Raw genomic sequence first — 24,980 nt, 5'->3', positions numbered from 1 at the left:
ATTATCAACATCAACAACAACTTGCATTTATATACTGCCATTAACGCGGAGAAACAGCGCAAAGCCCTTCACAGCAGCATTATCAAAAAAACGGATGCCAAGCCACAGAAGAAGGGTCCAAAAGCTTGGTCAAACAGGTGAGTTTTAAGAAGCGTTTTAAAGGAGGAGTTTAGAGAGCGATTTCCAAAGCATGGGGCCTAGGCAGCTGGAGGCATAGCCACCAATAATGGGCAAAGAGAGGGAATGCACAAATGGCCAGGGTCAGAGGAATATAAGTTTTGAGGGGGTGGTTGTTGGGCTGGAGGAGGTTATAGAGCTAGGGAGGGATGAGGCTATGAAGAGATTTAAACACGAGGATCAGAATTTTAAATTGGAGGACTGGGAGCGAATTACAGGCATGATGGGCAAGTGAGATTTGGTGCAGGATAGGATAAGGGCAGCAGAGTTTTCAATGAGCTGAAGTTTACAGAGGGTGGAGACTATAATGCTGGCCAGAAGAGCAATGGAACAGTCATGTCTTGAGGTGACAAAGGCTTTGATGAGGTTTCTGCAGCAGATGGGCTGAGGTTGGGATGGAGATGGGCGATGTTAGAGGACATTGGTTCAGAAGCTCAGCTCTGAGTCAAATCGGACGCAGAGGTTGTGAACAGTATGAGTCAGCCTGAGACAGTGGCCGAAGAGGGGAATGGAATCAGTGGCGAGGGTATGGAGTTTGTGGCGGGGGACAAAAGACGATGGCTTCAGTCTTCTCAAAGTCTAGCTGGAGTGAAACTGCGGCTCATCCAAGACTGGATGACAGATAAGTCTGACACAGCAGCATGTAACTATTTTAAACAATCACAACACCTGTGCCTCAACCACCCTGCCTGGCAACATATTCGACAGTTATGGTTCTGCTGCTGCCATTTACAGCTACTCCTGATCAATCTTTTGTTTCTTAACCTATCCCATAACCACCTTCCTTGCCTTGCACCATCATCCCTTTTGTCAATTAATCACTCGTGCCCTCTACCCTATCACAGACCTTACCTTTTGTTCTTTCCTCCCCCCCCTCCCCCCGGCCCCCACCCTTCTCTGGCTCTGTACTTGTTTAAAAACTTTAACTTTTTTTAACATGTTCCAGTTTTGACGAACGGTCTTCGACCTGAAACGTTGGCCCTGATATTAGTGGGGAGGCGGGGTGGTGGGGGGGGGGGGGGGGTGATGGGGCGCGTGGCAAACCCGCATGAACCAAACTTACCGTTTCCGACGCAATCGCATGTTGATTGATGGTGGTTAACGTCCTCTCCAGGTTTCGCGCCTGGCAGCTAGCCTGGTTGACAAGCAGGAGCTGCAACTTGAGGGGGAGGGGGGTGGGAAAGAGAGAGAGCCAGACGTCATCCAGCGCTAGACTGGAAGACTGGGGCGGGAGAGGGGTGGGGGGGGGGGGGGGAGCCTGGAAGACCCGGGGGGGGGCGGGGGGCGGGGAAGGAAGAGGGGACGATCGGGAGGGTGAGATCGGGGCGACATCGGGAGGGTAAAGAGGGGGACGTCGGAGCGGGAGACATCGGACATCGGAGCAGGTTTCAAAAGTTAGGTGCATTTAGTGTTTTCACTTCATTGCATATTTTTTTTATTTAATTCATTTTGTATCTTTTTCCCTGATCCGGCTCTTCACGCCCGGTGTCGCCCAGGTAAGTTAAAAACTCTTTCTAATCCCTTCATCTGTCACAGGTAAAGTGCCTTAAGCACCTCAGTGAGGTAAATTTGGCTCTTTAACTGTCATCCCGCCAGCTTTAATTGCCGGCGGGACTTCCGGTTTTGGGTCGCCCGCAGGCACACGGGTGGGTCCCTGGGAAACTCAGAAGCCGACAGGTTGGAGCCGGCTTCCGAACCCAGACGGGATTTGCGCGATTTTCAGAGCTCCCCCTGCCCCCAGCGCACCCGCATTTGCCTCCTAAAATCACCCCCGTTAACTCTGTTTCTTTCTCCACAGATGCTGCCTCACTTGCTAAGCTTCTCCAGCATTTTCTGTTTTTATTTCAGATTTCCAGCATCTGCAGTATTTTGCTTTAGACCCAATCTTTAACGTGGAAAAAAAAATCACCATCATCCCTTTTGTTATTTAATCACTCCTGCTCTCCACCTTATCACAGACCTTCCCCTTTGTTCTTTCTACCCGTCCCCTTATCTCCCCACCTTTCCCTGGCTCTGTACTTGCTTAAAAACTGTTAAATCTTTACTTCTTCCAGTTCTGACGAAAGGTCATCGACCTGAAAAGTTAATTCTGTTTCTTTCTCCACAGATGCTGCCTGACCACATAATCGACTTGTTAGCAAAATTAAAAGGACAGCAGCAATGTGAATGCAAAATTGGCTTGGGGACAGAAAGCAGAAAGTAGTGTTGAATGGTTGTTTTTCAGACTGGAGGGAAGGAGACAGTGGTGTTCCCCAGGGGTCAGTATTAGGACCACTGCTCTTTTTGATCTATATTAATGACCTGGACTTGGATATATAGGGTACAATTTCAAAGACTGCAGATGAAACGGAACTCAGAAATGTAGTAAACAATGTGGAGGATAGTAACAGACTTCAGGAGGATATAGGCAGACTGGTGAAATGGGCAGACACATGGCAGATGAAATTTAACGCTGAGATCGATAGATTTTTGGACTCTAATGGAATCAAGGGGAATGGGGATCGGGCGGGAAAGTGGAGTTGAGGTCGAAGATCAGCCATGATCTTACTGAATGGTGGCGCAGGCTCCAGGAGCCGTATGGCCTACTCCTGCTCCTATTTCTTATATTCTTATGAAGTGTGAAGGATTACATTTTGGTAGGAAGAATGAGGAGAGGCAATATAAAATAAATGGTATAGTTTTAAAGGGAGTGCAGGAACAGAGAGATCTGGGGTTGCAGGACAAGTTGAGAAGGCAGTTAAAAAAGCGTATAGGATCCTGGGCTTTATTAATAGATTGTAAACAATTTCACAACATCAAGTTATAGTCCAACAAATTTATTTTAAATTCCACAAGCTTTCGGAGGCTTCCTCCTTCCTCAGGTGAATGGTGTGGAAATGAAAATTTCGAATCCTTCGCATTTGAAAATCACAGAACAATGCCTGGTGATTACTGCCCGTTGCCAAGGCAATCACAGTGAGCAGACAGAGAGGTGTCACCTAAAAGGCCACCGAATATACAAACCCCCCAAAAAAAAGAGAGAGAGAAGGAAGACAGTCAATGACCCGTTATATTAAAAACAGATAACATTTGTTCGCTGGTGGGGTAACGTGTAGTGTGACATGAACCCAAGATCCCGGTTGAGGCCGTCCTCATGGGTGCAGAACTTGGCTATCAATTTCTGCTCGACGATTTTGCGTTGTCGTGTGTCTCGAAGGCCGCCTTGGAGTATGCTTACCCGAAGGTCGGTGGCTGAATGTCCATGACTGCTGAAGTGTTCCCCGACAGGGAGAGAACCCTCCTGTTTGGCGATTGTTGCGCGGTGTCCGTTCATCCGTTGTCGCAGCGTCTGCATGGTATCGCCAATGTACCATGCTCTGGGGCATCCTTTCCTGCAACGTATGAGGTAGACAACATTGGCCGAGTCACAGGAGTATGAACCGTGCACCTGGTGGGTGGTGTCCTCTCATGTGATGGTGGTATCTGTGTCGATGATCTGGCATGTCTTGCAGAGGTTACCGTGGCAGGGTTGTGTGGCGTCGTGGACGCTGTTCTCCTGAAAGCTGGGTAATTTGCTGCGAACGATGGTTTGTTTGAGGTTGGGTGGCTGTTTAATGGCGAGTAGTGGAGGTGTGGGGCTGGCCATAGCGAGGTGTTCGTCATCACTGATGACATGTTGAAGGCTGCGGAGAACATGGCGTAGTTTCTCCACTCCGGGGAAGTACTGGACGACGAAGGGTACTCTGTTGGTTGCGTCCCGTGTTAGTCTTCTGAGGAGGTTTATGCGATTTTTCGCTGTGGCCCGTCGGAACTGTCGATCGATGAGTCGAGCATCATATCCCGTTCTTACTAGGGCGTCTTTCAGCGTCTGTAGGTGTCCATCGCGTTCCTCCTCGTCTGAGCAGACCCTGTGTATTCGCAGGGCCTGTCCATAGGGGGTGGCCTCTTTGACGTGGTTAGGGTGGAAGCTGGAAAAGTGGAGCATCGTGAGGTTGTCCGTGGGCTTGCGGTAGAGTGAGGTGCTGAGGTGCCCGTCTTTGATGGAGATTCGTGTGTCCAAGAAAGAAACTGATTCTGAGGAGTACTCCATGGTGAGCTTGATGGTGGGATGGAACTTGTTGATGTTATCGTGTAATCTCTTTAGTGATTCCTCACCGTGGGTCCATAGAAAGAAAATGTCGTCGATGTATCTGATGTATAGTGTTGGTTGGAGGTCCTGTGCAGTAAAGAAGTCCTGCTCGAACTTGTGCATGAAAATATTGGCATATTGGGGTGCGAATTTGGTCCCCATGGCTGTTCCGTGTGTTTGGGTAAAGAACTGGTTATTGAAGGTGAAGACATTGTGATCCAGGATGAAGCGGATGAGTTGTAGGATGGCGTTTGGAGATTGGCTGTTGTTGGTGTTGAGTATTGATGCTGTCGCAGCGATGCCGTCATCGTGGGGGATACTGGTGTAGAGTGCCGAGACGTCCATCGTGGTGAGAAGTGTTCCTGGTTCAACAGGTCCGTGGGTACTGAGTTTTTGTAGAAAGTCTGTAGTGTCGCGACAGAAGCTGGGGGTTCCCTGCACGATGGGTTTCAGGGTGCCCTCGATGTATCCAGAGAGGTTCTCACACAGGGTTCCGTTGCCTGATACGATAGGACGTCCGGGTGTGTTGGCTTTGTGTATCTTTGGGAGGCAGTAGAAGTCTCCCACGTGGGGAGTACGTGGGATGAGAGTGCGTAGGATGTTTTGAAGGTCTGGATCGAAGGTCTTGATCAGTTTGTTGAGCTGATGGGTGTGTTCTTTGGTCGGGTCTGTGGGTAACCGTCTGTAGTGTTCCTGGTTGTCCAGTTGTCGGTATGCTTCTTTGCAATAGTCCGTTCTGTTCTGTATGACAATGGCTCCTCCTTTGTCCGCTGGTTTGATGATGATGTTGCGGTTGGTCTTGAGAGCTTTGATGGTGTTGCGTTGTGCTCGGGTGACATTCTGGACTGTCTTCCGAGTGCGGCTGATGAATCTGGCATAGACGCATTTCCTGACAGCTTGAGCATACATGTCAAGCTGAGGGCAGCGACCCTCTGGAGGAGTCCAGTGAGACTCTTCCCTCTGTCTGCTGTTCCGGATCGTTGATTGTCTCATTGGGTTCGCTGCTGAAATCTTGGGGTTTTTGGTAGAATTCCCAGAGCCTCATTCTCTTGATGAATTCCTCTGTGTCTGTCGCGAGACTAGTGGGGTCCATTTTGGTAGTGGGGCAGAAATTGAGCCCTCGGCTGAGAACTTCGATTTCGTCTGGTTGAAGGGCGTGGTCGGACAAATTGACGATAGACTTCCCTGTGGTTGCAACCGTGGTACCAGGGGAAGCTTGGTCAATGCTGGTGGTGATGCCGCGTTTCTCAAGCTTCCTGCTCTTGGTTTTCATGTAGGCAGCGTAGTTCCGTTGCCTCGTCTGTTTGGCGGTATCTCGTAGCTGGTCTGCTGTGTCCTGAGTACAGGTTGAGAGTATGGACTCTATCTTAGTTTCAAGGTTGCGGCGTCTGCTGTAGAGTTGGTGTACGAGATGGTTGCGGAGTGTGCGAGAGGTACGACGGCAGAGTCTCTCAGCGTAATCCGAGTTGTATGTGGACTTGAGTGGGTTCGTGATCTGTAGTCCTTTCAGGATCTTGTCTGCTTTCTTGCAGCTCTGTAAAAACTTGATGTCTGTGTCTAAATGCGCGATCTTCTTGGATATCCTTTCCACTGTGAGCCGGCAGTTTGTGGTGTCGATGGTAGCCATGATGTGGATGGATTTATTAATAGAGGCATAAGAGTACAAAAACAAGGAAGTTATATAAAATACTGGTTAGGCCTCAGCTGGAGAATTGTGTTTAATTCTGGGCACCACACTTTAGGAAGGATTTCAAGGCATTAGAGAGGGTGCAGAAGAGATTTACTAGAATGGTGCCAGGGATGAGGGAATTCAGTTAGAGAGACAGGAGATGCTGGGGTTGTTCTCCTTAGAACAGAGAAGGTTAAGGGGAGATTTGACAGACATGCTCAAATGCATGAACGGTTTTGATAGAGTAAATAAGGAGAAACTATTTCCAGCAGCAGAAGGGTCAGTAACCAGAGGACACAGATTTAAGGTGATTGGCAAAAGAGCCAGAGGCGACACAAGCGAACATTTTTTTATGCAGCGAGTTGTTATGACTTGGAATGTACTGCCTGAAAGGGTGATGGAAGCAGATTCAATAATAACTTTCAAAAGGGAATTGTATAAGTACTTGAAGGGAAAATATTTATAGGGCTATGAGGAAAAAGCAGGGGAGTGGGACTAATTGGATAATTCTTTCAAAGAGCCGGCACAAGCACAATGGGCCGAATGGCCTTCTCCTATGCTATACCGTACTATGATACTATGACCTGTTGAGTATTTCAACAACAACTGCTACTACTACTTGAATTGTAGAGCGCCTTTAACGTAGTAAAACATCCCAAGGCATTTCACAGGGGCAATTATCAAACAGAATTTGACACCGAGCCACGTAAGGAGAACCAAAAGCTTGGTCAAAGGGGCAGGTCTTAAAGAGCATCTCAAAAGAGGAGGGAGAGGTAATGAGGCAGAGAGATTTAGGGAGGGTATTCCAGAGCTTAGGGCCTAGGCAGTTGAAGGCACGACCGCCAATGGTGGAGCGATTAAAATTAGGGATGCGAACAAGGCAGGAATTGGAGGAGCGCAGAGATCTCGAAGGGTTGTAGGGCTGGAGGAGGTTACAGAGATAGGGAGGGGCGAGGCCATGGACGGATTTGAAAACAAGAATGAGAATTTTTAAATCGAAGCGTTCCCGGACCAGGAGCCAATGTAGGTCAGCGAACACAGGAGTGATGGGTGAACAGGACCTGGTGCGAGTTAGGATACGGGCAGCAGAGTTTTGAATGAACTCAAGTTTATGGAGGGTGGAAGATGGGAGGCCAGCCAGGAGAGCATTGGAACAGTCAAGTCTAGAGGTAACAAAGGCATGGATGAGGGTTTCAGCAGCAGCTGAGGTGAGGCAGGAGTGGAGACACGCGACGTTGCGGAGGTGGAAGTGGGCGGTCTTGGTGATGGAGCAGATATGTCGTCGGAAGCTCATTGCAGGGTCAAATAGGACGCCACGGTTACGAACGGTCTGGATCAGCTTCGGACAGTGGCCAGGGAGAGGTACCGGATTTCGGAAAAGCAGTGTGACAAATCAGAGAGACAGTGGAGCGGTTGAGGTCCATGGTGTTGTGGTAGAGCTGGGTGTCGTCTGCGTACGTATGGAATCTGACATGTTTTCGGAGGGCAGCATGTAGATGAGAAATAGTGGAGGGCCAAGCATAGATCCTTGGGGGACTCCAGAGGTAGCGGTGCGGGAGAGGGAAGAGAAGCCATTGCAGGTGATTCTCTGGCTACGATTAGATAAATAAGAATGGAACCAGGGGAGCACAGTCCCACCCAGCTGGACGATGAAGGAGAGGTGTTGGAGGAAGATGGTGTGGTCAACCGTGTCAAAAGCTGCAGACAGGTTGAGAAGGATAAGGAGGGATAGTTTACCACAGTCACAGACGATGTCATTTGTGACTTTGATAAAGGCTGTTTGAGCACTATGTCAGGGGTGGAGACCTGATTGGAGGGATTCATAGAAACATAGAAAATAGGAGCAGGCGTAGGCCATTCGGCCCTTCGAGCCTGCTCCGCCATTCATGGCTGATCCTCTATCTCAATAGCATATTACCACTCTCTCCCCATACCTCTTGATGCCTTTTGTGTCTAGAAATCTATCTATCTCCTTCTTAAATATATTCAAACATGGAGTTGCAGGAAAGATGGGCACGGATTTGGGAGGCGACAACACATTCAAGGACTTGAGAGGAAAGAGAGGTTGGAGTTGGGATGGTAGTTTGCAAGGACAGAGGGGTCAAGGGTGAGTTTTTTGAGAGGGGTGATGACGGTAGATTTGAAGGGGAGGGGACAGTACCTGATGAGAGGGAACCATTAACAATATCAGCTAACATGGGGGCCAGGAAGGGAAGTTGGGTGGTCAGCAGTTTGGTGGGAATAGGTTCGAGGGAGCAGGGGTGAGTCTCATGGTCAAGATCAGCTCGGAGAGGGCACAAGAAGAGACAGGAGAGAAAGGTTCAAGTTCAGGGTTAGGGCAGGGGGGAATGGTAGGGTTTTCTGTTTTTATTTCAGATTTCCAGCATCCACAATATTTTGCTTCTGATTAATACAACAAAACAGCTCATCTTCCAGTCCTCCCCACTCCCTTCCTCGGTGCCTATCTTACCTCTTACTCAATCCTTCTGTCACAGTCTGTCTCCCACCCACGCCTTCCAGTCTTGCCTTTCCCTTTGCACTACGTTTAAGTCATCTAATCCTACTTTCCTGGGTTACTTTGTAGTAATAATTGAATGTACCATATCTATACTATTTAATATTTTATGTCAATCAGCTTCCCCTTAACCACTTCTTTATAGACTATAAAGCTCAAGTGTAATGGCTATTTCTTCATCCACTTTAAAGAAGTAACAAACTTATATTTTTACAGCATCTTTCATGTCGTCAGGATATCCCAAGATGCATCACAGCCAATTAATTCTTATTTTTTTTAAGTCTAGTCACTGTTGTTTTGTAGGCCATGCAGCAGCCAATTAACACACAAGGCCTTACAAACAGCAAATGAGATAAATGACCAATTGATCTGTTTTGGTGGTGTTGATTGAGGGATAACAGGAAAACTCCCATTACTTTCTTCAAGTAGTGCCATGGGATCTTTTACAGTACTGCACTGAAGTTTCAGCCTAGATTATGTGGTCAAGTCTCTGGAGTGAGATTTAAATCCATGACCTTCTGACTCAAAGGCAATAGTGTTATCACTGAGCCAAGGCTGATATTTATGTAATTACATTGTGATTATGAGTTCCTAGAGATTCCACTATTTCTGTATTATGGATGCCATCCTAATGAATCCCTAGGGTCCAAAATTATTTTGTACCAAATCTATTAGTCCTAATTCTGCTACTTCAATCAGTAAATTTCCCAGCTTATATTAAGTTGACTTGAGTCACCCAACATTACTGTATTTATAAAGTTGTTTATTTAGATATCTTTTTTCACATTCCATCGATATATTAAAAATGATACATTAACACTCCAAAGTCACACATAATGTATATTTCTGTATAACACCTATTGCTAGAGCCAGAAAGTCTGCAGTTCCTTAACTAACCTTCCCAGAAACAAAGCCTGAATTCTGATCTGAATTTCAAGAAGCCACTTTAGCAGAATACTCCAAACACCAGATTTCCAGCATCTGCGGTATTTTGCTTTTTGTTAGCAGAATGCAGTACTTTGTATTTCCATAATGCATGAATGCAAGCTGCTTTTGCTGCCCTATCCCTATCAAAATAAGCATATCCTCTGACTTACCAAGCGCAGCACCATAGAAAATTCACTGGTCTCTTTCTTTTGAGATCCCTTATACTTCAAAGTGTCAAAAGTATATATAACAAAGGCATTCATTTCAGGCTTTAATTAATAACAGATCAATTAATTTTGGTGGTGGACATTTAAAAATTGATCTGGAGCCTGGCATTTACAAGCATCTATCAACCTGCAAGCTTCTGTAATTGGCCAAAGGATGTTAACAACAGATACATTATAAACTTAAAGGGACAGCCAGTTTAAACACAGATCCACCTTAGCAACAATCTAATATATTGTGCTTTCCATGGTATACGTGATACAATGGGAGACCTGCTAGTAATTGTGATATTTACATTGAACTGTGAGTATCCTTAAATAATAAAGTATATTTTGAAATTTAAAAAAGGCCTGCTAGTAATACGTAAGGAACATTGGAGAGCAAATGAACACCCAAAACTTTTCGTCATTAGTTGGATACAGCACATGAGTTTTAGAAACCAAATTCCAAAAATTAAACCTACATATCCTATACTCAGCATTATGCAACAGTAACATAGAAACATAGAAAATAGGTGCAGGAGTAGGCCATTCGGCCCTTCAAGCCTGCTCTGCCATTCAATATGATCATGGGTGATCCTCTAACTCAATACCATATTCCCGCTCTCTCCCCATACCCCTTGATGCCTTCTGTATCTAGAAATCTATCCAGCTCCTTCTTAAATATACTCAGTGACTTGGCCTCCAAAGCCTTCTGTGGTAGTGAATTCCACAGGTTCACCACCCTCTGAGTGAAGAAATTTCTCCTCATCTCAGTCCTAAATGTCCTACCCCATATCCTGAAACTGTGACCCCTCGTTCTGGACACTCCCAGCCAGCGGAAACATCCTCCCTGCATCCAATCTGTCTAGCCCTGTCAGAATTTTATATGTTTCAATGAGATCCCCTCTCATTCTTCTAAACTCTAGTGAATACAGGCTGAGTCGACCCAATCTCTCCTCATACGACAGTCCTGCCATCCCAGGAATCAGTCTGGTCAACCTTCGCTGCACTCCCTCCATGGCAAGTATATCCTTTTAGGTAAGGAGACCAAAACTGCACACAATGCTCCAGGTGTGGTCTCACCAAGGCCTTGTTTAACTGCAGTAAGACATCCTTATTCCTGTACTCAAATCCTCTTGCAATGAAGGCCAACATACCATTTGCCTTCCTAACTGCTTGCTACACCTGCATGTTTGCTTTCAGTGATGGGTGTACAAGGACACCCAGGTCCCTTTGTCACCAACATTCCCCAATCTATCACCATTTAAATAATACTCTGCCTTTCTGATTTTCCTTCCGAAGTGGATAACTTCACATTTATCCACATAATACTGCATCTGCCATGTATTTGCCCACTCAATCAACTTGTCTAAATTGCCTTGAAGCCTCTTTGCATCCTCCTCACAACTCACAACCCCACCTAGTTTTGTGTCATCAGCAAACTTGGAACTATTACATTTGGTTCCCTCATCCAAATCATTGATATATATTGTGAATAGCTGGGGCCCAAGCACCTTTGTGCCAGACAAGTGCCAGGCAATGACCATCTCCAATAAGAGAGAGTCTAACCACTTCCCCTTGACATTCAACGGCATTACCATCGCCAAATCCCCCACCATGAACATCCTGGGGGTCACCATTGACCAGAAACTTAACTGGACCAGCCATATAAATACTGTGGCTACAAGAGCAGGTCAGAGGCTGGGTATTCTGCAGCGAGTGACTCACCTCCTGACTCTCCAAAGCCTTTCCACCATCTACAAGGCACAACTCAGGAGTGTGATGGAATACTCTGGATGAGTGCAGCTCCAACAACACTCAAGAAGCTCGACACCATCCAGGACAAAGCAGCCCGCTTGATTGGCACCCCATCCACCACCCTAAACATTCACTCCCTTCACCACCGGTGCACCGTGACTGCAGTGTGTACCATCCACAGGATGCACTGCAGCAACTCACCACGGCTTCTTCGACAGCACCTCCCAAACCCATGACCTCTACCACTAGAAGAACAAAAGCAGCAGGCACATGGGAACAACACCACCTGCATCTTCCCCTCCAAGTCACACACCATTCCGACTTGGAAATATATCGCCGTTCCTTCATCGTCGCTGGGTCAAAATCCTGGAACTCCCTTCCTAACAGCACTATGGGAGAAACTTCACCACACGGACTGCAGCGGTTCAAGAAGGCGGCTCACCACCACCTTCTCAAGGGCAATTAGGGATGGGCAATAAATGCCGGCCTCGCCAGCGACGCCCACATCCCATGAACGAATAATTTAAAAAATGCAATACTAAACAAATAATAATACAACAATATGTAAACTAAAACTTGGCTTTTGAGCACCAAACATCGGTTAATTCAATGTAAGAAAAGGAACATTTATTTGGCAATTTTAACATGATAATCATCTGAAGGTATTTAACAAAGGAGAAAAATAATGTATGTGAACATTAGAAGACTTAATGGAGGCATGGTCAATAACGCAGATTTTGAAGAGGTTTTTGAAAGAGGGAAGAGTGGTAACAAGGCCCAATGGTTTTGAAAGAGAATTGCTAAGTGTAGGCGGAAGATGGCTGAAGGTTCCACCACCAAAGTTAGAGCAGAGTGTGGTGGTATGGGAAAGCACAGGGGGCTAAGTTGGAAAGGTGAAGGGCATAAGCTGATGTGCAAAGCCAAAGGAGGTTGCAAAGGTATGGACCAATAAGGCTATGCAGGGATTTGCAAATGAGAATTGGGAGCCATTAGAGGCTAGCAAGGACAAGGGTGATAGGTATCCTGGACAGAGTGGGATAGGAAGTAGGCGGTGGAAATTTGAACAAGTTAGAGCTTGGGAAGCTGGCCAAGCTTGCATTGTAGAGGTTGCGCATGGTGGTGATGAAGGCATAGATGAGAATATCAACAGCAGTGGGTTAGGTAGGGCAGAGACAGGCAATGTTGTAGATACAAGGTTTGAAACTCAGCTCACAGTCAACTGGGATATCAAGGTTCCTCACCACTGAATTCAGTCCAAGTGGGCAGGAGGGAAAGAGAAGGATGGGATCAGGGGCTGGGGTGTGGAGATTTTAGCAGGAGCCTAACAGAATGATTTTGGTACCTTGGCAATACTGAGTTAAAGAAAAAAGGATGCACTTACAAACTTATTCTTGTAGTCACCAAGGAATGCAGTTGTGAAGTAATTAGATCATGGTTGCTACTTTTTTCTTCTGAGTTATTCATTTTCAGAGTTTTCAGTCTTCCAGGGTCAGCACCAAATACTTGTTCAGTCAGACTGTATTTTACAACAGAGCCTCCCATTTTTTGTTGATTACATATGTGGCTAACTGAAGCAACAGTGCTGTTCCGATCTGCAGAATCTAAAGCAATCATTTTTTCACCTGGCTCATCGGTAGTTGCACCATCAGCAACTCCATTACCTGTAACAACAAGGTTACTGTCAGAGATTTCTGAAACAATATTATTTTCCACTTTTTGACCAGAAAGAGTGCTATGCGTCGTTAAGAAAGTTTCAGATCTGTTGAACCGGGTCTCTGCGTTTGAAATCTTTTCCAAAGGACTTTTTACCGGGGACTCTACTTTGTTACCTGAAACTGGACTAAAAGGCACCCGTTGGGAGGTATTTTTCCTTGATGCAAATGGCTTGGATACATCTTGTGCAGACTGTTCACTGAACACATAAGATTTTGGCAATGTTTTACGACGGTTCAAAGAGGAAGCACCTTGCTTTGGTGAGCAAGCAGTTTTAACTGGGGCTTCAGAGGACTGCTGAGTGGGCTTCACCTCATCCTTACTGGAAGCTGTTTCTTTCAATGCTTCTTCAACTGTGTTAGTATCAGCATTCCTAGTGTTTCTATCAGACTGCTGATCAGAGTTCAGGGATCGTCTCCTTCTTCCCTTTCTTCTGCCTCGTTTGGTTTCTGTAGGAGATGTTTTATCCACAACAAGAGGGACGAGTGTTGCTGAACTCAAATCCGTGTTTAAACCCGAAATCATATCAACTGACTTTTCGGCCGTGTTTTTAGAATTTACTACATCAATGAGAGAGCTACTAACTGCTTTATCTGTATTTGATTCTGGTTCTGCTACACCATTCTGATTTTCTTCCGATAGGTTACCTGTGGCAAATTGTTCTACCTTGAGTAAAGTTGCTGTGTCTACACCAATGAGACAAGCACAATCGGCTCCTATCTCCCCAACCTGGCTATTTTTAGTATCTGGTGCGATTGTGCTTTTCTTGGATGAATTCTGTTGCTTTGCCATGGCAGGTATAAATGTTAATTTTTCAGGAATATTGTGAATTTCAATTTCCTTTTTAAATCCTTGAAATGCAGATTGGTTCAACTCGACATTTTTCAAAGGCTTTTCCAAAGCTTCCAGTTCCACACCAATGTTGTTAACAGGCAATGAAACAGATGCCTCTGACAACGTTACATTTGAATTTTCCTTGATTTTAGGAAGATGTATTTCAACTTCAGTAACTTCAGCTACCTGCTCAACCCTCACAGTCTCAGAAATTGGTAAGATACATTTCTTTATAGCTGGAATATCTTCACAGTTGGCATTGGTTTCACAATCACATTGGCCTTCAGTTAGCCTGTCACTATTTACAAATTCAATGTCTTTCAGTTGTCCAGTGTCCTGGGATATGTTTTCATTGATAGAAGAGGTATCAAGTTCACCAATTTCACATCCCTTTACACTTCTGTCATCTGAGAGCAAACTTTCAGCTGCACAGGCTGAAGTTAAAGTATCCTCCTTGTTTACCAACGTGCTTCCAAATATGTTCGACACATTGCCTACAAAAGCAGTTACAAAGTCCTTTGCTGAATTACTAACAGTCTTTGGAGATGACTGCTCTGCAACACACTCAGGCGTAGTCTTTTTTTCAGTTTCCCAGTGAATGCTCTGCAAGTTGATATCAACTATTGTGACACTTTTACTTGAAGACCCTGGTTTTACAGGTGAACTCACAGGAGGCTTAGTTGGAATACCAACGGCTGGTAACAGGCCCCTTTCCTCTAGGGAGCCCTGCGATGTCTCTGCCAGATCTTGATCAGCTTCAGCCTCCGTCACTCTTTCACTCCTTTGGTCTTGCGAAAGTGAGGTTGTTCCTGAATCTGGAGTTTTCCCTGCACTTGTACTCTCCCCTGAGGGACTGAAGTCCTGTGTCGTTGAAGGGGATTCTTCCACAGAATTGTCTTGGTTTAAAGATACTGGAGATGGATTTTTCACACTCTTTTTTCTAGTAGAGCCAAAAATACCTCCCAGGTAATCCAGCACTTGCTTTTTTCTGCCCTCTTCTGCCTTCCCGGAGCCTGGATGTCCAATACTTGGAAACTAAAATAAAAAAAATAAAAAGACAGTTGCAGATTACACGCAACGCACAGAAAAGAATGTTTTATGTACAGTGCAAAACTTCAAACGTTCTTCAAATAAAATCTAGATCAGAACCACGATTTGTATAAAAAGAAATTTGACCCACGGAGTCATAAATTGCCATAAATTGACAATAAAACAATATGTTGCTGATGAGTAACCACAGGAAACATATTGTTTTATTATCAATTTATGGCAAGCGGTGTTTTTTTTTCCCACCACAGGGGCTGAGGTTTTTGTTTTGAATGAGCGCCTTCCAAGCGGAAACGCTGTCCCGATACTTACTTGTGGCTCGAGGAGACTGTCACAAAGCTCAAAAAAAAAAATCCTAATTAATTTCCCTTTCCAACAGCGCACCAAACGTTGACTGTCTTTCTCCCCCCCCCCCCCCCCCGGGCGAGTTGGGAAGCACGATCGCCACTGAAAGTACCCGACAAGGGGTGAAGGTGAGGTGCTGCAGCCAGCGGGCGGCTCCAGGTGAGTCTCCTGCGGCGCGCGCTCAGTCCAGGGGCCGTGCAGGTGAGGGGAGCTGACGTCACGGGGCCAGCCCGCCAGCCTGGTAACGTGATAGCAGCAACAGGGCGAGAAACAAAACAAAAAGGGAGCAGAGATTCTCGCACAAAAGGATACAATGCAAGACCCTCAACTCTTGACTGAGGAGGGACCAGATAAAAGCAGAAGAACAGGTTGGATGTTGGGATTATTCAGCTGCCTAGGCCCTAAACTCTGGGATTCCCTTCCTAAATCTCTCCCTCTTCCTTTAAGACGCTCCTTCAAACCTACCTCTGTGACCAAGGTTTTGGTCGCCTGTGGCTCGGTGTCGAGTTTTGTTTGATAACGCTCCTGTGAAGCGCCGTGGGACGTTTTACTACGTTAAAGGTGCTATATAAATGTGAGTTGTTGTTATAAACTAATGCAGGTGGTAGATTCCAAAACTGACAGATAAACTGCAAATAAAAACAGTAAATGCTGTATGTACTCAGCAAGTCAGGCAGCATCAGTGGAGAGAGAAGAAGGGTTAACAGGGTAAATTTTAACTTCGAGCCGGGAAGGGAGCGGGGGTGGGGGGGGGGGGGTAAGATTTTCGGGTGCGAAACCCGGAAGGTAAGTGGGCGACTCGCAATCATGACCCTAATGAGGCCGTTTCACGCCAATCAGCCAGCCTGCTTGACAGGCTGGATGGCCGTCGGGCAGGAAGGCCTGTTGCAGCAGGCCGCAGCCAGGGATCGGAGGGGGTGAGGGATCATGGGCCAGGAAGGAGATTGAGGGGGGGGGGGGGGGGTTGGCAGGGAAGGAGATTGAGGCGGGGGTGGCCGGGAAAGAGATCGGTGGGGGGGGGGGGGGGGTGGCAGGGAAGGAGATCGGGGGGGGTGGCCGGGAAGGAGATCGGGGTGGGGTGGGGGGGGTGGCCGGGAAGGAGATCGGGGTGGGGGGGTGGCCGGGAAGGAGATCGGGGTGGGGGGTGGCCGGGAAGGAGATCGGGGTGGGGGGGTGGCCGGGCAGGAGATCGGGGGTGGGGGGGGTGGCCGGGAAGGAGATCGGGGTGGGGGGGGGTGGCCGGGAAGGAGATCGGGGTGGGGGGGGTGGCCGGGAAGGAGATCGGGGTGGGGGGGTGGCCGGGAAGGAGATCGGGGGTGGGGGGGTGGCCGGGAAGGAGATCGGGGGGAGGGGGGTGGCCGGGAAGGAGATCGGGGGGGGGTGGCCGGGAAAGAGATCGGGGGGAGTGGCTGGGAAGGAGATCGAGAGAGAGGGGTGGCTGGGAAGGGGATCGGGTGAAGAATCGGAGGTCTACCATTGGGGGGAAGGTCGGCCGATCGCAGGGTTCCTATCAACCAGGTGAGCTTGTTGGGCCTGGATGAAGTACTCCTGCTCCTCCGAGCCCACAAGCAGTGCAATAAAGGCACTTGCCTCGTGGATCTGGCCCTTCTCGCCTGCTTTCACCTGCTGTGACTGAGAAGCGATGGGAAACTCAAACAGGTAAGGTTAAATTTATTTTGATGTTCCAATACACAAAATATTGAAGTACATTGCCCTTTTAAGTATTGGCCTTCCAGCTTTAAGTGAGGATGGGACTTCCTGGTGTCTGTTCTCCATGCGCAGACGGACCTGCCTGGGTTAAACCCAGAAGTGGGCAGATTGGAGCCAGGATATGGTCCCGTTCCAAAAAGCTGTTATTTTAACCTCCCACCCCAACCCACCCGTTCGTGGGGGTTAAAATTTACCCCAACGTTTCAGGTCGATGACAGTTGGTCAGAATGCATGGTGCATATGCTGGAAATCTGAAATAAAAACAAAAAATGCTGCAAACGCCCAACAAATCAGTCAACATCTGGGTGACAAAAGTGGGTAGCGGGGACTGGCGGGGACACTATCAGAACCCACTCTGAGTTCTAACAGAGGATCCCTCCCTCTGTGGATCAGTCAACATCTGAAAGAAGCAAGTTAACATTAATAGGTGAGACCTTTCATCAAATTTGATGAACTACCCACCCAAAACATGAACTTTTCATTTTCAGATGTTAACTGACTCACATTTTCTGTTTTTATTTCAGATTTATAGCATTCGCAGTTTCTTTTTTTAATTTCGTATCCAAACACAAACACATCATACTATCTTTCAGTACTGCTTCCACTTATAAGCCCTTGAATATAATACAAGGTTTGTAAAACAAAAATGATTGCAACATAACAAAGAGCCAACTGTTTGGAAATAGGGCAGCTTCCTGGATGAATCATGTGCTCAAGATGTTTTAAAGCATGTTCCACGTTTAGTGAAAGGAATGATAACTATCAAGTATCCTGTAAACCAGTCTCTCTAAGGTTACTGGGTCCGGAAATTACTTGATTTTTTTTGGTATTTCTAGAGCACTTTTTCAGTGTACCTGCATTTTATGAGGTGAATTCTGGGGGCAGGACCCACTTCTGACCCTTAATGGAAGTAATCTGATTTGAGATCGCCAATGAGGTCTCCCCGCAATGCACTCGCCAATTTTCCATTGAAGCCACTTAAATATATTTAAATGAGGGCCTATGGTGTAGGTGAGCTGAAATCCTGGATGTTACACTCACAGTGCACCAGGGGTGATAGAATGCTTTAATGAGGTGTACTTGTTGCCAGTAACAGCTGAGACTGAAGAACCTTTGAGCACTGATTACTGGAACTAGAAAAGCACATTCTTTTTTTGCTTGCTACCTGGACAGAGCTACACCTGCCTCTGACAGTCTGAAGAACGGTGAGACCAGAGGGATATTTTTGTCCTAGCAAGAGGCGGCTCATTGGGTGAGGCACTGCCTCACCTAGACTTCCGTTGCGGAGGTTGTAGTTGTGTCTCAGACTCGGTATAGCTGATGGCTCCGTCTTTTGACGGGCAAGTAACTCCTGGTGCAGTCAGTTCTTATTGATTTTTTTAAACCATGTGTGAGAAGTGTGCTCTTCACCAAAAAGGCAATTGGGAAGCTGTGCCAGCTACTGTATGAAGACTTTCAGCCAATGGGTCAAAATTACCAATAATGTGACCTTCTTGGATACAATCATGGTGTGCTATCCTTCATCTCCTGTATTGGATTCTTCTCCCACCTTGCAAGATCACCTGGTGTGCCCTAAAGCTCCATCCATAGCACCTTTCTTTTCCTTATTTACATGCTGCCCCTTAGCAACATTATTCACAGGCGGAGGTCAGCCTTCACATTTGCTGATGACATCCAGTTCTACTGCTCTGCCAGCCTCGACACCTTAACCACCACTATTTTGTTGTTTGACCGATAACAAGTCCTGGATGAGTTCTGTGTTCCTTCAACACAGCATCAACAAAACCAAAAGCATCCTGTCCAGCATCCACCATAAAGTCCACACCTTAGCCACCAACTTTCTTTCTCTCCCTGATGGCTCAGATTGAGGCTGATAGTGTCCTGTTTGACTTTAAGTTGAGCTTTAAACTCTACATACTAGCCACCCCCACTCCACCTATTTCCACCTCAGTAGCATCATCTTCCTGTGCCCTATCATCCCCAATATTGCTGAAGCCTCCAAAGTCAATTCCTCCAATGTCCTCTTTGCCAGTCTCCCAAGTATAGCACTTCACAGATTGAAATTCATTCAAACTTTGCAATCTGCATTTTATCTCACACTAAGTTCCACTCTTTCATCAACCCTGGGCTCATCAGCCTTCATTGGTTCCCTATCGGCCAACACATTAAATTCAAAATCTTTGTCCTCATCTACGACCCTCAGTATCCTCATCCTTCCCCACCCTGTAACCTCCATCAGTTCGACATTCAAACACACATCTTTCAGTCCTCTGACCCTGGCCTCCATTGCATCCATCTTTCCTCCGCTCCCTCTTTGGCTACAAAACCTGCAGCCATGTCATCCGCACACTGTTCAATGCTCCCCCTAAAACCCTCCAAGTTGCTACCTCTCTCCCAATCTTCAAAAGCATCCTCAAGCCTATCTCTTTGATCTAGTTTGTCCCTGCTTCTAACCACCCTATCATTATTTGAAGTCAAATATTTTTACCATCTGTGAAGCAGCTTGCAATCTTTTGTGATAAAGGCGATATATAAATGAGAGTGATTGTTTTTGTCCGCCCTGGCCTCTCCTTAGTATTCTATACAGTCAATCACTCCATCCTCCTCCACTATCTTTCCTCTGCGGTCCATTTTTGTGGCAGTACCCTTGCTTAGTTGCACTTCTACCTGTTCCAATGCAGCCAGCACATCTCCTGCAATTGATTCTCTGTCTGCCCCATGTGGTTGCCTTCGATGTGCCTCACCTCAGGTTCCATCTCTGGGCTCTGAGCTGCTTCCCTGGTACCAACCCTGATTTCACAACCATCACCATGTTGTCCAACTCTTACCCAAATAAGTGTTCTGCAAACAACTGCACGTAGTACAAGGAATAAAACAAGCAAATTAAAAGCACAAATTCAGCTACAAGCTGGACATGACTGGGAGCTAAATAGTCCAGACGATGAGGTCTTTAAAAAGGACAGGGAAATTGGGAAAGGAGGAGGAGTAGCAATATTGATAAAAGACACTATTACAGCAATTGAAAGAAGGGTGATCAGGTAGTGGAAACACTTTGGGTAGAATTAAGGAACAGCAAAGGATACAAGACTCTGGTGGGAGTTGTCTACAGACCTCCTGACAATAGCGATGTAGTGGGGATACATAAATACAGAGATCAGAGAAGCATGTAGCAAAAGCAAAGAGGTTATAATGGGAGATTTTAATTTTCACATAGACTGGGAGAAGCAGAACAGCACAAGTTATAAAGGCAGCAAATTTCTAGAGTGTATTCAGGACAATTGTCTGGAACATTGGGTTGGATCTTTCTGGAAAAATAATGCACATATCGGCCAGCAAGTTCAGGGATACACTGTGAGTTGCAAATCTCCAGAACTTGCTGGTCAATTTACGCCATTTCAAGTCAGGAGTGTGATGGAATACTCTCCACTTGCCTGGATGAGCGCAGCTCCAACAACACTCATGAAGCTCGACAAGATCCAGGACAAAGCAGCCCGCTTGATTGGCACCCCATCCACCACCCTAAACATTCACTCCCTTCACCACCGGCTGCAGTGTGTACCATCCACAGGATGCACTGCAGCAACTCGCCAAGGCTTCTTCGACAGCACCTCGCAAACCCGTGACCTCTACCACCTAAAAGGAAAAGGGCAGCAGGCACATGGGAACAACACTACTTGCACGTTCCCCTCCAAGTCACACATCATCCCTACTTGGAAATATATCGCCGTTCCTTCATCGTCGCTGGGTCAAAATCCTGGAACTCCCTTCCTAACAGCACTGTGGGAGAACCTTCACTACACAGACTGCAGCTGTTTAAGAAGGCGGCTCACCACCACCCGCTCAAGGGCAATTAGGGATGAGCAATAAATGCTGGCCTCGCCAGTGACGTCCACATCCCATGAACGAATAAAAAAAAATTTGCTTTGCATAAACATCTTCTCGCCCTTAGCCTCCCCATTATTTTTAAGAACTTGATGGATTTGCACATTAATTGCCCATTAAACTCACCGCAGAAAATTAGACCTGGAATTTAATAGCGTAAGTACCTTTTTAACCACATGATAATTGCTAACGCGATGCCAATCAACCTCCCTGGCCCAGAAAGGGAACAATTTAAACTGTTCAATCTCATTTCTGCATGTAATAAATTGTTGTTGGAAATTTTGAAAATGTCAAATTTAACATTTTTAACTCTTTTCTCACCTTTCCTTTTTGTCTCTTTTCTCGCTCTCCCTTCATTTCTCTTTCTGTACCTGATTTGACTCTGATTCACCCTCCTTCTCCATCATTCCTCGGTTTCTTTCTCAATCCTTAAATCTCATTGGTTAAGGAGATACATTGTTGGTCCCGCTGTTCACCAAGGTTCCAGATGCCCTGTTCCCCTCCCCAAATCATTAAAAGCTCGCACTTCCAGCAAGTTACGGTGCAAAAGATTTCCAAGCTGAAGGGTGAGGAAAAAGTCTAACTAATGGTGTACACCGCAAGATGCCCCGCTCCAGCAACATCTGGCCCAATATGTTTTGGATCTCTCAGGGAACAGGCCATACTAGATTTAGTGATGAGTAACGAGCCAGAATTAGTTAACAATCTGACGATAAGGGTACACCTTCCGAACAGTGACCATTACACGATCGAATTTGATGTTAAGTTTGAGCAGAAGAAGGGAGAGTCACAAACCAAGGTTTTAAACTTAAGTAAGGCTGACTTTGAGGGGATGAAACATAAACTCACTGCAGTAAACTGGGCTGAACCATTAATGGGTAAACCTACAGACAGTGGGAGGTATTCAAAGGAGTATTTGGTACAATACAAGCGCAGTACATACCGCTAAAAGGCAAAAGCTCCAGTTGTGTAGTTACACAACCATGAACAACAAATGAGGTAAGATAAAATATAAAAGTATGGGAAATGGTTGGACAAATGCCTAGAAAAGTGGAAATCCAGTAGATCAGGAGAGCTGCAAAAAGCAACAAAGGGATATAAAGAAAGTATCAAAAGCTGCAAAAAGGAATACAAAAAAAACTTGCAAGGGATATCAAGGCTAACAGTAAAATCTTTTATAAATATATTGAGAGAAAGAAAGTGGCTAAGGGAAATGTGGGCCCATTAAAGACAGATGCAGGTGATACTGTAATAATAAGGAAATGGCAGATTTGTTATATGAGTACTTTGCTTCTGTCTTCACAGAGTTAGGAGGCATAGTAAATAGTGCAGATGGGAGCAGGAAGTGACAAAGGGACGTAGACAGATTAAGTAAGTGGGCAAAACTGTGACAAATGGAGTTCAATGTGGGGAAGTGTGAGATTATCCACTTTGGATCCAACAAAGACAAACTGGAACATTTTCTAAATGGCGAGAAACTTACTGTGGAAGAGCAAAGAGATTTGGGTGTACGTATACACAATTCACTAAAAGCTAGTGGACAGGTACAGAAAGCAATCAAAAAGGCTAATGGAATGTTGGCATTTATCTCAAGGGGCCTGGAATACAAAAGGGAGGAAATTATACTCCAGACCCCATCTGCAGTATTGCATTCAGTTCTGGGCACCACACCTCAGGAAGGATATATTGGCCTTGGAAGGGGTGTAGCATAGATTCACCATGATACCGGGGATTAAGGGGTTAAATTATGAGGACAAGTTGCTTGTATTTCTTTGAGTATAGAAGATTGAGGTGTGATCTAATCGAGATGTTTAAAATGATAAAAGGATTCGATCAGGTAGATAAAGAGAAACTATTTTCTCTGGTGGGGGAATCCAGAACAAAGCTGTATAATCACACAAAGGATACTGGGATTTCCCCCAAAAGGCTGTGGATGCTGGTTCAATTAAAACTTTCAAAACTGAGGTTGATAGATTTTTGTTAGCTAAGTGTATCAAGGGATACAGGGTTGAGGTACAGATCAGCCATCATCTAATTGATTGGCCAAATGGGCTTGGGGAGCTGAATGGTCTACTCCTGTTCTGATGTTCTACAGGCACCAGACACCCTCCAGTGCATTGGCTTAATGATTATTCCTCATGTGTGAGCTTTGACATCGAGTGTCGGGAGACAATTGAACCACAGGAGGCAACATACCAACTCGATCCTGTGATCACTCGATGTGTGCAGAAATACATTTCCACTGTGAGTCTCTAAACAACAGTTGATTGGGAACTGTAGCTGATATTCCCCCCGCCAGGAGCACCGAGGCCAATTGTAGCACCCTGCCCTAATGTGTACCCCATTTGAAATCTAACTCTGCAACAAATTAGGGATCAAACCTGAGACCTTACTAGATAAACTCACAGAGCTATCAGGAAAGCGATTGGAATCTTTTCAACAGTTAAATTTTATGGCAGTAAACCAACTCTCTGGAATCCAGAACTTCCAGTTGTATTTGCCCAGACACAAACCAAATAGTACTTGTGACTGCACTACATTCGAGCTTCCGACAAAGATCATCCAGACAATTTTTGACACTGAATACAATTTCAAAGTTAGACAACATTTTCTTAATATTTCCTACTTACCATTTCTTAATAGTTTGCTGTTCATCTACAGTTATCGCTGGGTTTGTCGAGAGTCTGAGTTCTATCAGACTGGTTGCACTGCATCCCAACTGCTATGCTACATGCATAATTTAGCTACACATACCTTATTACTCATCATCATTCATATGCCCCACCTCTTGGGCTACAATCCTATTGCCTCACTTCATCCAGACATCCTCAGCCACCCACTCTTGGTTGTACTTTGCTAAGATTTATTTATCGTGGTAACATGGGACAAGTTGTCAAGTTTCTGATTTTTCTTTAAAACTTCTTTTTCTTCGCATTTGTAATGGTCTTTATCTGTTTGCTTTGGGTGCCTTGCACACATACACGCATTTGCACCCACACTACAAACGTAGATATACATACACATATATTTAATGGTAGTCATCAAATCACTGAATGTTAAATCACAGAAACAGGCTATTCTGCGTCAGTGTTTTTCTCGACGTGGGCCAACTAGTTTAATCCTACTCTCTTGATCACTCCCCTTTAATACTCCTTTTTCAAGCGAGTAATTCCCTTTTAAAAGAACTTATGAACTCTGCTACAACAACAGTTTGTGGCAGAGAATTCTTTATTTTAACCAGCCTCTGTGTAAAGAATTTTTTTCTAACCTGCCCTTTCATTCTTTTGTCATTATCTAAAATAACAAGCCATATTGACAGTGTGGCGACAAGAGCAGGGCAGAGGCTGGGTATTCTATGACCAGTGACTGACCTCCTGACCCGTAAAAGCCTCTTCACCATCTACAAGACTCAAGTTAGGAGTGTGATGGAACACTCACCACTCGACTTCATCCAGGGCAGAGCAGTCTTTCACTATTTACCTCAACAAAACCCTTCATAATCTTGAAGACCTCTATTAAGTCACCCCTTAATCTTTTCAACCCTAGTGAAAGACACCTTTAAAAAAAAAATCTCTTCCCTACCTACGGAGGTGAAAAATAAATGAGGGGGACAGGGCTACACCTAAGTAACATGAAGGACCCTGCATCTGAACTAATGTTCAAGAAGTTCTCTTCCCGAGTACCTTCCCTACCAACATGCTCCTCACCTGCTAAGTGGCAGGCTGCTGGTTCATTTTCTATTTAAAAGGGCAGAGATGAGGTGAGAGTGACTGCCCTTGACATCAAGACAGCATTTGACCGAGTGTGGCACCAAGGAGCCCAAGTAAAATTGGAGTCAATGGGAATCAGGGGGAAAACTGTCCAGTGGCTGGAGTCATACCTAGCACAAAGGAAGATGGTAGTGGTTGTTGGAGGCCAATCATCTCAGCCCCAGGACATTGCTGCAGGAGTTCCTCAGGGCAGTGTCCTAGGCCCAACCATCTTCAGCTGCTTCATCAATGACCTTCCCTCCATCATAAGGTCAGAAATGGGGATGTTCGCTGATGATTGCACAGTGTTCAGTTCCATTCGCAACCCCTCAAATAATGA

The 24,980-nt window shown here is 45.8% G+C and overlaps 1 protein-coding gene across 1 annotated transcript in view; it reads right to left on the bottom strand.

Annotated features, from left to right (window-relative positions):
* The window catches only part of LOC137321995 (beta/gamma crystallin domain-containing protein 1-like), a 213,302-nt gene that overhangs the window by 93,986 nt on the left and 94,336 nt on the right, over positions 1-24,980 (bottom strand). Inside the window, exon 3 of the mRNA XM_067984965.1 lies at positions 12,742-14,942. Within this exon, the coding sequence (XP_067841066.1) occupies positions 12,742-14,942 (2,201 nt within the window). The remainder of the gene's footprint in view (positions 1-12,741; positions 14,943-24,980) is intronic.

This window comes from Heptranchias perlo, chromosome 5, assembly GCF_035084215.1.
Source record: "Heptranchias perlo isolate sHepPer1 chromosome 5, sHepPer1.hap1, whole genome shotgun sequence".
Classification (NCBI taxonomy): domain Eukaryota; kingdom Metazoa; phylum Chordata; class Chondrichthyes; order Hexanchiformes; family Hexanchidae; genus Heptranchias; species Heptranchias perlo.
This window is presented reverse-complemented; position numbering and strand designations above follow the sequence as displayed.